A 15,548-nucleotide genomic window follows, 5' to 3' on the forward strand; every position below is an offset into this window, starting at 1 on the left:
AAAAGAATTACTGTAGAGTACGTCATACAGTAATGCATCCAAAACAGGGAGAGGTTTTTATTTATTGGACAAAGGGAAGAATGGCTCTAGTATTGCTGCTCTGGTGCCACTTTAACAGGAATCTCCCTCTGGGCAAAGAAGATAACACATATTGACACCACTGCGGGAATACCTAGTGTATTTGAATGCTGTAGGATTAATTATAAAATTATTTTATTTCTGTGATTGCAAGTTGAAAGACATGGATTTGCCAGAAGCTTTTCACCTTAGATCATGGAAAGGATTATATTACTGGAATGTGTTTGGGAATAGTTGACTGAATGGCATCTGCATCTCAGGTGGGGGGAAATCAGTGTCTTTCAAGTCATGTGGATATGGTGTATCAGGACAGCAAGAAACATACAGAATTTACTGTGACTTGGTAAAAGACTGAGACTCCAAGAGACAGTAATTCTTTTTTTGATGTTTTGAGCAGACTTTAATACATGAATAGTTATTTTTCCTAATTCTATATTACATTATTTGTTTATCAACTTTAGTTGCCTGAAACTTGTCTTTTTTTTGGTCCCCATTCTTCTTTCAGCCAAAAATGCTGCACGCAACTATTCTGAAGATGCTGGTTCTGGATGGTGAATCAGTCTATACCTTGACTTCTCATCCAATTTTGCTGCTTATAGCCAGGATAATCCTTGTGAATTCAAGACACAAACTTGCATCTCTCCAGGTAAGAAATATGTGACTAATAATTATGACTACCATTAGTTGCTTCTCTCATTCTTTTCTGGATACCTCATCATATCAGTATAACTTCCATTCCTTTCCCTGTAGCTCTGTGTTTTTTCTGTCTAAGAAATAGTTTGGGCAAAGTGATTGCCATTAATCACAAGTATCTTTTTCTTAATGATAAACTATTTACTCACTGTCTTCCCCAAAAGAGAAGAAAGATGCCTTCATTAGCTGGAAACATTGGAAAATTTAATAAAAAGACTTTTAAGAGGCATACTTCGGGATATTATTTGAGGGGGACAGAATGCCATATAGTGCAGCTTCCACATGCGATGTCCTTTTTAACAAGCTTTGGGATACTGTTAACCATTACCGTATGAATTCTAAGTCATGAGTTCTAGATGGAAAGGAAGTTCTCTCTTCTTTTTATCATTGTCATCTGCCTCTTCTGCAGGCATCCCTGGAGAGGCTGCCTTAAACCTCTGTTGTGCATGCACATTAGAACAGTAAGATTTGATGGAGTGCTGCTGAGAGGGATTTTGTCTCTGCCTCCTTTGTAGTTCAGCAGCAGGCTGGTTGGTAGCAGGGCTCTCTGGAACTGGGGAACTTTTAACAGCAACAACTTCTTCTATTGAATTCCAGTTGAACAGAATTTGGCTTGAGATCAAAATGCCACATGGTGCCTCTTTATGCTTGGCTGACAACATCCATTCCCAGCTGGGTCTTTGTATGAGTGATGAATTAAACTGTGTGGGAGATGTTGGCTGTACTGCATTTCTGGAAGCCAAGTTCTTCCATCGTTTTCCCTGTTATTCACAGATGAGTGCTGTTGAATTTCAGCAACTGGGTCAGTCAGGGAAACTGAAATTGTACCTGGTATAGAGAATTCCCTTGCTGCCTTCCCTAAGAATGACATAATGGGGGGCTTTATTCTGCACAGTTGAGGTTCAATTACTTGTGTCTACATCAAATTTGGGTAGTAGTTCAAAGGCAACAACTGATAAAAACAACTTTCATGAAAGGGTCAATGTAGCAATTAAAGCTTGCCATTCTTTTTCATTTCAGCTTGATTCAAACTCTTCATACTTTTGTTTAATATTGGTGCAAATACATTGGAAACAGGATAAAATATATTATCCAAAGCATTAATAAAGCCCTGTATTATTTTAAAATGCTATTGTGCATGGAAGATTAAATGTTTAAAAATCATCTGAAAATTATCAGTTTGGCTCCTGAAAAGCATTGCTGTTAGAATATTGTACAGAGCTCAGCTGGTTTATCTGAAACTTTATCAATGTATTCTTATTGATTCTAACATTTCTGAGGGGAAAGTATGAGGCCTCAGGAAATTATATCATTATGCTGGATACTCAGTTGTGGGGGCAAATTAATACTTCATCGTATAAAGCTAAACTCAAGTACTTTGAAACTTTTAGGTTTCTAAATAAGTGATGAAATGTTGGGATCTGACCTTTTTCAGAGTCTGCTTGTGTGCTTTTATGCTGTCCAGCTTGATATCAGAAGTCATCTTTCATTGCTTTTTGAAATAGATGCTATTATTCTTTTTGATTGTTCCTTTCTAGGAACATTAGAGTCAGCTGCATGTAATTGGTTTAGATGTTTGTGCTTGAACACTGTACAGCCCTTTGGTCTGTCTGATGTGAGCACACCTGTATGTATGGTGCCTCTAAAGCAAGCAAACATCTGCTTTGTAGAAAATGAAGGGTGTGCCAACAGCAGCAAAATAAATAGTAATCATTAGAGCCTTTGTAGAAGCGTGCTCTACATTCACAGATTATAATTGTAAATGTAATTTTAAAATTAACTTTTCCACTCATTTTCACCTCTTGTAACTAGAGAGAGGGATAAGAGACTCTGGGAAACTTAAGCTTTGTGTACTTAGCTTTCTAAAATCGGGTATTTCCTGAGCTGTGATTCAGCTATCCTTGCTATAGAATAATTACTTAGTTCAGTAAGGTATTTGCCCTTCTGAAGTTCCACATAAAAACTTTAGTACTTTCAATTGTGATTGTAAGGTGTTCTCAGGAGCAACTTTTGTCCTATTCTGACTTTCTTGATCCCCTTTATGCTGCCATCTGAAGCCAAAAAAAACCAGGGTAAACAGAACATAGAAGGGAAACCCTGGATGATCAGAAATACTGAATGGCTTACATACAAACAGTAACTAAATAATTTAGGATTCTTCAGGCCTGAAAGATTGCTGAAGAGTGAGATCTTGGCTGTCTATTAAAATCATGTATGTGACATGAAAGAAGGTAAGTGAGAAGCAACTGGGTTTTGGGGTTTGGGTTTATTTTGGTCATGTTCTGTTACAAGTGTTAGGAGGTACAAAATGAAAGTAGCAAGTGGCTGTTCCAAAATAACTGGACACAAGTGTTGCTTTTATCTTCTGTTAACAGTGTTTCTTACCAGATGGTGGTACTAAAGATTTGCAGGGTTCAAAGAGCAGTTAGAGAAATTAACAGAGGGGGAAAACCCATCAAACTCTTGGAGCACTGTAGAGCTGCCTGGATAAGTTCATCTTTGTGCTAGATTAGTGCTCCCTTTTAATGTAAAACAGCTCTTTTGGACAGGTTTTTATTTTTTAGAAACTAGAATTTAATAGACTACAAAATCTGTATTTTAAAACCACTTAACTTTTTTCTTTTTTTTCTTTCTTTTTTTTTAATGATCTATACTTGTTAACTTGAAGTATCTGTATTTTCTTTCAGACGTTGTCTTGGTGGACTCTAAGATGTGTGAATATTCACCAGCAGTTGTTAGAGGAAAGATCGCCTGAGCTATTTTCTCTTGCCCAGACTTGTATAAAACAAGGTATATTTCTAATTACTTGGTTTATTGGCTTGCAACATCACTTGTAAGATATCACAGGTGAGGGGAACTTGTAGGCCTAACTTGCACAACATGATGCTTATCAGACACATATAACTGCAATGATCAGAGAGGGAATAGGATTCACTTGTATTCACATGGACATGGCACATTCTATTTTTCAGCCTCCAAGATGAAAATGAGAATATGCAACCATAGACAAATGTTTTCTTCCTCTGTGTTTAGCACTGTTCACTTATCACAAGCTCACTTGAAGCCATTCTGTACAGGTTTCATTCCTTATTTAACTGAGCTTACTGGGGTTTAAAAAGGGAATGTCCTCATTCTTTTGTATCGTCATGGTGATGATAAACTTTTATTATTTTCTATATACCCACTAAGTTGTGAGATTTGTTACCATCCTGAATTAAAAGTAGAGAAAATAGGCAACATTAAAACTAAATTATGTAATATATATTAATTATATTGATTGTATATTGTTATATATTGAAATATGCAATGTATATATCTATATGTAAATATGTTAAGATGCGCGAGTCCGTGGGACCTGTCAAGATCCTCCACCAGTTCCCTCAGGACCTGTGGATGTAAGTGGATAGAAGCCACTATCCATCATATTTGAGAAGTTGTGACAGTCTGAGGAAGTCCCCCAGTGACTGGAAAAAGGGAAATATAACCCTCAGTTTTAAAAAAAGGAAATAAGCAAGATCAGGGAACTACAGACCGGTCAGTCTGCCCTCTGTGCCAGGCAGGATCATGGAGCACATACTCTTGGAAACTATGCTAAGGCACATGGAAAATAAGGAGGTGATTGATGACAGCTGACATTGCTTCACTAAGGGCAAATCATGCCTATCAAGTTTGGTGGCCTTCTATGATGGTGTTACAGTGGTGGTAGATAGGGAAGAACAACTGACATCGTCTGCCTGGACTTGTGAAGCATTTGAACTGCTGTGAACAAAAACCTTGTCTCTAAACTGAAGAGATGTGGATTTGATGGTTGGACAACTTGGTGGATTAGGAATTGACTGGATGGTCACACTCAGAGTTGTGGTCAATGCCTCATTTTCCAACTGGAGACCAGTCATGACTCTTCAGGTTTCTACTGGGACTGGGACTGTTTAACACCTCTGTCAGCAACAGGGAGAGTGGGACTGAGTGCCCTCTCAGCAAGTTTGCCAATGACCCCAAGCTGTGTAGTGTGGTTCACTTTCTGGAGGGAAGGGATGCCGTCCAGAGGGATGCTACACTGGTAAAACTGGAAAGAAGAGGCAGATTTTTATGTACATTTGCTCTCACAAGTAGTTAAATAAAGATTTGTCATTCGATTCACAAGCCTGAAGTTTACAACCAATTACATTTAAGAAGTTTTCTATTGTATTTAGAGATTAGTTATCATGTATGTTATACTTTGATAAGGAAGGCAAATGCCTTAAGTCTCCTCTCTCCTACCACATTTTAATGGAACTTTTTTGATCTGAACCATATGTAGATTCAGGCCATGCAAATTACATATAAAATATGAAGTGGGTTTTAGTCCTTGAAGAATTTTCAAATAAGTAACAAGGGTGTTAGTAGAGTAGTAAAATTGGGTAGAGGATTTTATTGCGTCCTTTGCAGTAAAGAAGCAACTGAGCTAATGCTCTGACTGGACGCTAAAAGGACTAGAATGGAAGGGTTTTGCTGCAATTGATGTAAAAGTCTTAGCCTGTAACTTTAAAATTTTGTTATTTTATTTAGTTTGATGGTTAAAGCTAAGCTTCTTTAGACAACATTGTTGTTGCTTAGTTTCAATGTAGTAAGACTTGAATATTTATGGTTTAGGTTGTATAGTACTTCTAAAATGTATATAATCTAAATTTACCAAAAAATTTCTATACATTTTATATTATGTAATAAGTGATGCTAGTGTACTTTAGTCAGATAAAGCAGGCTAAGGAGATATGTTGATAATATTTTTTAAAAAAAGAAAGTGTAAGTAGCTTTCTGCTCATTTCTGGGTATTTTCCTCTATTGAGTTCCATAGGTGTCCTGCATCAAAGACACTGAGGTGCCACTGGTTTTGCAGTTCTATTCCAGAACTGCAATTCCTGGTTAACAGAACAATTTTATTATGTTAACTCTGGAGAATGCAGGGCACATGAAAACACTTTAGGGTTCTGTTGAGTGGGTGAAAAGTCTAATAGAGAAATCTGTAGCACATTTATGTGACTGTTATTTCTTCTTGGAAATACCTAAAAAATTGGAGTAAAACTGGAAGAGAAGTAATCAAAATTCACAGCCTAGATGGTACTGGGTAGAGATACTGTAGTTTGTACAGCCCTGATCTGTGGAGAGGATGCTGCTGCATATATACACATACTAAATAAGTACCAAGATGTCTATTAACAGTGACCTGTTTTGAGACTCTGGGATATGATTTTCAGAGAAGGTGATGTAAAGTACACCTAAATCTGTAGTGAGTTTCTTTTGGGTAGTTTTTGCTGCCTGCTGCCTCTAAAAGTTTATTTTCTAATTGAAGCCATCTGGTATTTCAAAAACGTACCTGCATATTCCATAACTTAAATACTTAATAAACCTTTTAAGTAGTCTTTGATTAGGGCATGAATAACTCACTCACTTGCCCTGTATCAATTTCTCTAGAAAACTTGGTCTTAGTTACTGGAGAAAAAAGTCTTCAAATTCAGGAGAAATTGTCTTTTCTATAAAATATATTTTTCTCAAGTGTGAGATTAGTATCATCATCTGAAGAGGAGACAGATGCAATGATTCCCTGCTGTTCTGAAGCAGCTGTTATGCAAACCCAGTGGGACTCAGCGCAGTTTCCCATCCATTTGGCCATGTGCCAAACATGGTATGGGGTGCCAGAAGGATGTCTTAAGTTTGGGACATCAGTGCTTCTGTGCCACTACATCAGTACTAGTAATGGTATGAAACTTTCCCCCAAGGTCCTTGAAGTCTCAAATGCCTACACTTATCAAGCACTAAGTAAATGATCCTCAGATGGGTAGTGATAAGACTACTTCCCAATGTATCACTTGAGTTCATTATAGCACTGTGTATGACTTTAGCACAAGTAGTTTTGTATTCAGATCACTGGGCCTTGTTAGCTATGGAAAATCAAGTAATAATGTAGGATTATAGACTCTAACCTGACTTTTTTTCCTTTGAAATTGAATCAACACCATTCAATTTGAAAGTTGCCTTTTTATATGGTTTCCACATATACCTGCACATGCACATTCAGTGTCTAGCAGGCTTTGTTGCACTGACAACAGCCTTTCAGCACTCAGTGGCTCAAACTGTGCTGAGGAGTCTGTTTGCATTTGTTTAAAACCCTCAGTGCATTTTTACATGCTTTTAATAATACCTCATACAAAACCCCTTTTTCTTTTTTAGAATCATAGAATTGATTGGGTTGGAAAAGACCTCCAAGATCATCAAGTCCAACCCTTGGTCCAACTCCAGTCCATTTACCAGATCATGGCACTCAGTGCCACGTCCAGTCTCAGGTTAAAAACCTCCAGGGATGGGGAATCCACCACCTCTCTGGGCAGCCCATTCCAATGCCTGATTACTCTCTGGAATTTTTTTCTGATCTCCAATTTCCCCTGGCAGAGCTTGAGCCCATCGTGCCCCCTTGTCCTCCTGCTGGCTGCCTTTCCTCACGTAAATAGGATTTCTATCCTTTCAGAAGCCTCTGGAATGTCATTTTATATGCATGGAACGTGACAAGTGTGTAAAAATGGCAGATAACCCAAATAATTTACTGATTTGGGGTTTTCTCTTTTCACTCTTTTTGTACAAAACCCAAAGATTTGTTAGAAAGGTGGATCTTTTGTGGACCTGTGGGCATTACTCTTTTAAAAAAACATATGTATTCAATGATAAATATGGACAAAACAATTAAAATCTCAGATTGTTTCCTAATGAAGAGAACACACTACTTAAATGTGAGGTTAACTTGCGAGTAACTTTCTCAGTATTGAAGTAATGTGTTTGAAACAGGCTTTGTGGTAAGCATGATAAAATTGTTTTAAATTAGTTGTAATCACTTGAGGGGTTTTTTAAGGATTAAGTTGTATCCTGCTTCAGTTGCAAACCATTGGAGTAATATTTTTAAATTACTAGTTTGTGTTCTTGAAATAAAATCTTTAAATCCAGTCTTTGACAAAGCTGTTACTAGTCAGGATTGGTCTATGCAAATTCTGTTTTGCTGAATTTCAAAAACTGTGTAAAAACTGTGGTCAAACTTGGTGACTTTCTATATTAATTGAAAGATTTTGAGGATTACTAAGTACTTAAAAAAGAAGTCTAGGAGGTTTAAACAATGAAAGCTGTTCAGGCTAGAGCTGACTGCCAGTCTCTAAATTCCAGTCAGAAAAATATTTTAAAAATCCTTGAAAATACTATTTTTGCATATAATAAGACTTTTTATTAATACTAATAAAGCTTGTTTGAAAAATTAGGCATGCATTAAGTGCCACACCATTAATGTTAGAATTGGATACCAGTCTTTTTAAGTACTGTGATGCTGTGAGCTAGTACAGAATTCTAATTATATTTTTTCACAAAACACAGAAATAAAGCACAAAGCAAAAAAATCCACTTTCATTTAAGAATAATTGACATGAATTGTTTTCAGCTTAATAGAACTTAAACAGATGAAAAATACAAATGTTTTTATGCTGGATGAAAAAAAAATCTTCTTTCCTAAAGACTTCAAATCTGTTTACAAAAGTATTTTCTTCTGTTCAGATGAAGAACACGGTCTTTAACACTCAGCAAATCAGTAATTATTATAAAAAACTATGGAAAACTCCACACAAATGTAAACAAACCAAACAGAAAATGCATAGAGACCTAAGCCCCCTTTCAATGCTCAATCTGCTGTTCATTTTGCATTTGAAGTCTTCTACTGAAGGGAATGGGTGTTACTCAATATTTTGTATTTTGAGTTCTTATGCTCTTTAGCAGATCAAATACAATTATAGTTGTTTATTTTCTGGAAAAGTAGTATTTCCCAATTCAGCTTTGCAGTAAAATATAAGCAAAACCAACTTTTCTTTATTGTAGTAGTAATTGTTGGATAATAAAACTTGAAAAATGCTTTGAATCATACATATTTTTTATGCACTGTCGGTGAATTTTTAAGTATGTGGAGGTGTAAAGAATCTTCTCCTGATATTTTCAATGTATTTTTTAAATATTCTCCTGGACTGCATCCTGATGTCTCTGCTTTTTCTTGCCTTGCAGTGACAGAAGCAGAAGCTTTGTTCACAAGTGGTGAAAGCTGGCACTTGGCAGTTCAGTTCCACCTGGAGTGTGCCTATACCTTTTTGTTTTACTATGAGTATAAAAAAGCTAAACAGTGTTTCAATATGGCTAAAGATATAACAAAACTGCAGATTAACCTTACAGGTGAGTTTTGCTTGTACAGTCTGTGAGGATGGTTGGTTGGACGAAACTAATTATGGCTTCTTGGTTGTTTTGGGTTTTTTTTTTTACATATCCAAGTGAAAAAGAACTGTATTTTGAAAAAGCTTAACCTTTAGTAGATGGATCGTATTTGTATTCTAAGAATTAGCGTTGCTTGGAAGAGAAATACGACATCTAGTTACAAAATCATCCCTACATGGGTGTCTGAGCAGCTCTGGTATTATGATGCTTCCTTCTGGTGTTTTGTGTCAAATTCTAGGTCTAGTTGTCTCTGTCGGTGTCGTGATGTGTATTTTTTGTTGTTTGTTTAGAGGAGTCTTTCAGGACTGTTGTTATCGCAGGAAATAACTAAAGAAGGCAAATATCTGATGAACAGAAATCACAAGGATTCAATCACTACTGAGATTTTGTAATTATCCTTTCCGAGCCTGTTCTTTGGAGTCAGGCATATCAGATTACTGCACTTGTAACTTCTCTTAAAATTACCTATATGGCACTTTTTGATCTAACTGGTCTTGCTGGGTAATCAAAATGACGTAAAATGCACACCTTTTCTAAGTGTGAGAACTTACAATTGTGCCTGAGTAGAAATGCAAAGAAGTCTTTCTGTTTTTTTCTGTAGACTTATTGGTGGCAGGCACAAAGGAACTCAAACATGCAGTTTCCTTAACCTGTTCTATCACTGTATGTCACAAAACTAGTTGTTCCATCGTATCCAAGTTGGAGCTGTAGCTAACCCTGTTTATAGCCTGAGTCTGGTTAATATTTTAGTTAACAAACCAAACCAACAAACAAAAATCCCCAACCAACAAACAAACAAAAAAACCCAAACCAAAACACACGGAGAAATAAACAAAAAAACCCACAAGGAAACAAAAAACCAATAGCTCCATGCTCATTTATTCAAAGGTTTTAAAGGCTTACTTTGAAAGATCCATAATGAAAATCTTGTGGCATAGTGTTTTGGCATAACTATGAATTGATTATATTCAATGGTATCTACTTAAAACCTAGGAGTAATTTACATATATCTGAAGGAATTCTCTACATTTCAGTTGATCCTACACTTTTTTCCTGGGTGCAAAAGGGGGTGGGCATACGATGCTAACTGTAGTTTTCTTTAAAATTAACCAAACATTTTCTTGGTTTTTATTAAAAAAAATCAGTACCTATGATGATATTCAAGCTATAAAAATGTAATTAACTGAGAACAAGTGCAGGCAAGGGCTATTCATTGTTACTCCTCTACTTACATGTTGGATTTCTGTTTTCCTTGAAAGGACATCTTTAGATTTTGGATTAATAATTTCCTAAAATCTAACTTAGAAAAAAACACTCTTGTTTGGAGGAGGGAAAAAAAAAGATTGGATACAGTGGAATTATTTATATTTTTGATTACTTTACCACGAGGTTGTGCTAGTCCCAGAGGAAGATTGTGGGGATACGGTATCTTGGAAAAATGTTGTGAAACTCTTTAATGGTCTGTGGTTTATCTCCATAAATCCATTAGAATAGTTATGAAGGATGTCTTACCTGAAGGCAAATAAATTGAACTGAACATGTGGGAATTGTTGGCATTCTAGACAAATTCATTTGACATGCATGCTTGGGTGAAATGGGAGGAATGTTACATCATCAAAAAAGACTTTAATGTAAAAATTCAATCTCTAGCAAAGACATTTTTAAGGCTTTTGGAAGGAATTTCCTTTTTTAGGAAAGGATTTTGAGAAGTTTATATGCATTAATGGTTGTAGTCCTTGCTAGTTGAATGTTTTATTACAGCATGGAAATGTATATTGTTCTGAAACAGGGATTTCAGGACCAATATTTTCCAAAGTTGTTTTAGAAATGTGTGAATAAATCATACTTGGTTTGTGAACTTTTTTTTTAAGTCCTATTATTCCAAATATATGGTGCATTCATCATTTATTAAAAAACATTCTTATATCCCTCACAATGAGTCATAACCATCAATAACTCCCCAAAACAATTTCCAGTAGAAGAGAACACTGTGATGCTCCTTGCATATAAATTTAATGAATTGAAGGGTCGTAATCCAAAATACATTTTTTATAACAGATCTGGAGGATTAATAATGCTGAATTAATAATGAGATCTGTGTATTGTCTGCTTGTTTTCCTGCTCAGTAATACATCCCTGGGAACTTTTAATATGGAACAGAAAGTAAAGTTTCTGTGTAGATTCCTTCTCTTTTTTGAAGTTATATCATAGAATCTTAGAATGTTCATGGTTGGAAGGGACCTTAAACATCATCTGGTCCTGATCCTGCTGCCGTGGTTAGGGACACCTCCCACTCTAGACCAGGTCAGTCACGGCCTTATCCAGCCTGGCCTAGAACACTGCAGTATTTGGTGGAATAAACCAATCAAATATTTTTCCTCTGATTAAACATATGGTATATAAGTAGTAACAAGTTGTAGTTTGTCCCTGTGTTACCAAGGAATTCTTAGCTTAAAAAGAATGTGGTGGGAGATGTGTGCGTATGAGAGCATAAACAAATCTCAGTTTCTGGAAACCAGAATAACTTTCCAAATGTTTTATTCAGCTGTTTAGGCAGTAAGACATAATAGGAAGTGAATTACAGCATAGTAAGTTTCAAGCAATATTAAAATTGAGCATTGAGTGCTACTGGGTAAAATTAGCATGAATCATTACCCAGTGTTTCTCTGTGTGTCTCTTCTCTGCTGTGTGATTTTCAAGTGGTATTTTTAGAACCTTTTTCACTTTTTCATAAGCCTTTAATACAGGGCTTTCCCAGTAAAAGTGGTAATTGGCAGAGGAGGAGAAATCAGTTTAATTTCTGGCTTCTTTATTGGTCTCCTTGTGCTTTCAGGAAGAAAAGTGGGTGACTGCTATTGCAGTGCCTCTGCCAGGTGATTCTTACAGACAATGGTCTCATCCTCCGGACTGTTCATCCTCACCTCAGAGATTTTATATACTGATAGTGTTTCAACTTTGTAAGCAAACGAAGGGCTTGATCTTAATTAGTTCAGTAAGTGCAGCAGTGGATTAGCACTCGTTCCTCCATTTCTGTTATTTGACTTTCACAGTTTGCACTGTGTGAACATTGAATCACAGTAATAATAAGCAAGCAAACCTCCAAATTTTAGAGACTAATTTTTAGCTCCGTTTTGGCTCTACTTAGTATTCTGTTATTTTAAGTTACTGTTCTGAACTTATTTTTTGATTTCTCTGATTGCATTTTGCAAACAAATTGCTAACAGAGGAAGAACAGACATGTTTTCCTTTTGCTATAAATATCAATTGCCCCCTAAAAGCGAATAAAAATTGCCATAGGGTCCAATGAAGAACTGAAGAAACAACTGAGAGGAATTTCATATTGTGCATTCTGAATATTGATTAATTCATTATACAGCCTTCATTGGTTTGCTGTTTCACTCACTCCCAATATAACTTTTATAGTATCTTATATGCCATATTCTGGCAATGTCACATCTATGATTCTTCTTCAAAGGCCTAAGTCTCCAAATGAAGATTTGAAATATTTAAAATGGTTGCCTGAAAGATGTGGCAGGATTTCCATTTGCCTGCATGTCCCCATGTAGTCATTACTTTTAGGAGGCAACTCGAACAATTGTTTTTGGTTTACTGCTTGGGAATAAGCAGGGAACTGATGAAACTTGATAACTATGAGCTTTCAGTGTGCTGGGTTATGGGGAATTTAACTACAAGCAGCTTTACAAGACCTATATAGCTGTGTTTGTATGTTTGTAATATGTGTTTCTTTGTATGTCTTAGCTAGCAGTGAGAACACATGTAGTCATGGAAAGAGATAAAGCAGTGTTAAACCACTGCTAAATTTCATAGGTTAATTCTCAATGTTTTTCTCTATTTTGTTTGGGGTTTTTTGTGAGTAACTTTGTCATATATGAGGCAATTACTGGTTTGGGTTTTTTTTAGTGTTAATTAATATAAACATATTTTCTCTAGGTGCTTTGGGGAAGAGAACACGGTTTCAGGAAAAATATGTTGCTCAGCTTATTTTGGATGTCCAAAGAACAGATGAATTCATCCTTCCTCACAGTGAACTAAGCCCAGCTCCAACACCTCTAGAAAGCTTGACAATAGTATGTATCTGAAAAGAGTTACTTTAATTTCTTAAAATGAAAATGTCCTGAAGCTTTTCTTGGGTGTCTGCAAGGGAAAGTGTGTCATTTCGAGGAGAAACATGGGGTTTCTGAAAGTTTGTGGAAAAGCTGTGGGGCAGCAATTTGCCTAATATTAAAGGACATGAGGTAAACCAGCATATGAACATCTGCAAGACAGATGTTGCTGCTCAACTAAAAGCATGTTTGCAAATATGATCTACAATTTATGTATTAATTTTTAGTGACTGAGATTGATGGAACTGGGAAAACAGGTTAGAGGCAGATTTTCAAAAGAGCCTGCAAGGCATCACAGAAATGCATGGATGCCTATGGAATGACAGATGTGTTCAGTTACAGTGCAAAGATAGGAAATTGGTCTAGTTATTCCTATGGCATGAATTATGTGACTTGGCCCTACTGATCTTAAGGGTGTGCATAATGATTTCAATTAAAAATTGCTCAAGAACCATTGAATTGTTTTAGGATGGCATTCTTCCTTCATAAGAAGGTTTAAAGTTATTTGAACTTGCTAAAGAAGCCAGAGATAAATTGAGGCATTTGGTCCAAGGTTTGTACTTCAAGTTGGAAAGACTTTTATTAGAAAAAGTGCCTTGATAGACTTCCAGGTCAAGCAAGAATCTTAAGCAAAAAAATTGACAATACTTCTCTATTTATAAATTGAATGCATAAATATCTGAGGAGACTATCCTTAATTTTTTTGTTTGTTTGTTTGTCCATTAGGGTGTCCTTAGTGTTGCATTTGATCTGATGAGAAGAGTTTGATTCCACATATGTCACAACTTAGACTTATTACAGAGCTATGTATAGCAACCCGTTATAGGATAGTGAGAGCTCAGGGAAAGCTGTTCAGGGAATGATCGACTGAGTTAGAGACTTCAGGTACAACTTACCTGGAACTCAATGATAGGATGCATTGTTCTCAGAGTCCCTAACTGGGATATTTTAGGACTGTTTTTTCCAGTTATTCACCACTTTCTGAAGAATTTACCTTTGTAGTTTATTTCTAATAGGGTCTTAATTTTGGATATGATAATTACATCCTTTCAATAAAATGGCAACACTGTTTTAGGCTGTAGGTATAACTAAGAATGAACTGTTTTCCTAATCAGGTACTATATTCATATGTCCTTTTAGTGAACAGTCAGAGCTTCTGAAGTAAGTTTAGCTGAGAGTTTGAGACATAAAACTGAGGTATTTGGAACCTTTAAAAATTAGTTATGCTATGTTATCTTCTGAAATTTTAATGAACGTCACTTGAAAATAACTCTGTCATAACTTGGTCAGTTTCCCTATTAAAGAAAGTTAGGCTTTCTGTTCCCACAGTCTATTTCTGGAAAAAAAAATCACAACCTTTTATTTCTGCATCTCATCTGTGTCAAATTCTAGAAAATCTTGTGTTAAACCATGTGCTACTTTGAGGGAAACCTGCGGTATTTCAAGTTGAGATGTTATTAATATATGAGTGTTCTGTCACAGGTATTAGACCAGTTTTGGCTAAGTAGATTCTTCAATTCATGTGGGCATTGAATTACCAATTAATGGGTTTGGATTTTTTCCGTGGTTTTGAGTATGTCTTTATTGATAATGTAGTATCAAAGGACAACTTATTGTAATTTGTCGGTGTAGGATAATTAACTTAAACAGTGAATCCTTGTGTTTCTTTTGCCAGGTCTGATCTCAAATTTGTCAGCCTTGAGTGCATCTTGAATTTCTTTTAGCTAAAACTGGAGTTAATGCCATTCTTTTTCTGCCAAAACCAACCAACATCATCCTTAAATCCCTGTCTAGGTTTAGGGAGAATGCTTGTTGTGTGCTTTTAAAACATTGCTCATGGCAAAGGGATAGAAGCCAAGTCTTGAGAGGTGCTGAACATCTCAGCAGAATTAACATATGTATATGGAAAGCTAAAAAGCCTGTGACCATGCTGCAAAATTATAATAGGGAAATTTTCTTCCAGATTTCTCCGGTGTTGTTATTTTACATCTGCCATTTGCAGGTAAAGGAAAATACTCTACTTGATTCCAAGAAGGATTTGTCCTGTATGAGTGGAAAAATTCCTAAAAGAATTATATACTGGCAGTTTCCGTAAAGGCCAAGTTGAGACTGGTCACACCTAATTTTCAACTCCTGTTTTGGAGTGCTTACTTCTGTGGTCTCAAAGTTCTCTCTCTACTCTTGTTCAGTAGGAAAACTGAACAAGTTATTTTGCAGTTCAGTGGTGAGTGATTTAATTCCATTAAAATACAATCAAAACAGTAATGTGTCCGACTGTTGGACTGTGCAGCTGGGCTGATTTCTGGTCAAGTGCTTCCCTCCAGTGCTGAGCAATTATGTTATCTCAGATGGCACTAGAAGGAAAGCTGTTTGCATTTCAAAATA

At 36.1% G+C, this 15,548-nt stretch overlaps 1 protein-coding gene across 5 annotated transcripts in view; it reads left to right on the forward strand.

Moving 5' to 3' along the window:
* TTC27 (tetratricopeptide repeat domain 27) overlaps window positions 1–15,548 on the forward strand; it is a 137,319-nt gene that overhangs the window by 19,131 nt on the left and 102,640 nt on the right. For 4 of the 5 annotated variants that reach the window (XM_071575804.1, XM_071575787.1, XM_071575796.1 and 1 more), the window contains 4 exons: window positions 584–724; window positions 3,459–3,561; window positions 8,836–9,000; window positions 12,991–13,127. In XM_071575804.1, coding sequence (XP_071431905.1) covers window positions 584–724; window positions 3,459–3,561; window positions 8,836–9,000; window positions 12,991–13,127 — 546 coding nt within the window. Of the gene's footprint in view, window positions 1–107; window positions 191–583; window positions 725–3,458; window positions 3,562–8,835; window positions 9,001–12,990; window positions 13,128–15,548 lie in introns of those variants that run through there. The other variant, XM_071575821.1, reaches the window with a different exon arrangement.

This window comes from Pithys albifrons, chromosome 2, assembly GCF_047495875.1.
Source record: "Pithys albifrons albifrons isolate INPA30051 chromosome 2, PitAlb_v1, whole genome shotgun sequence".
Taxonomy (NCBI): domain Eukaryota; kingdom Metazoa; phylum Chordata; class Aves; order Passeriformes; family Thamnophilidae; genus Pithys; species Pithys albifrons.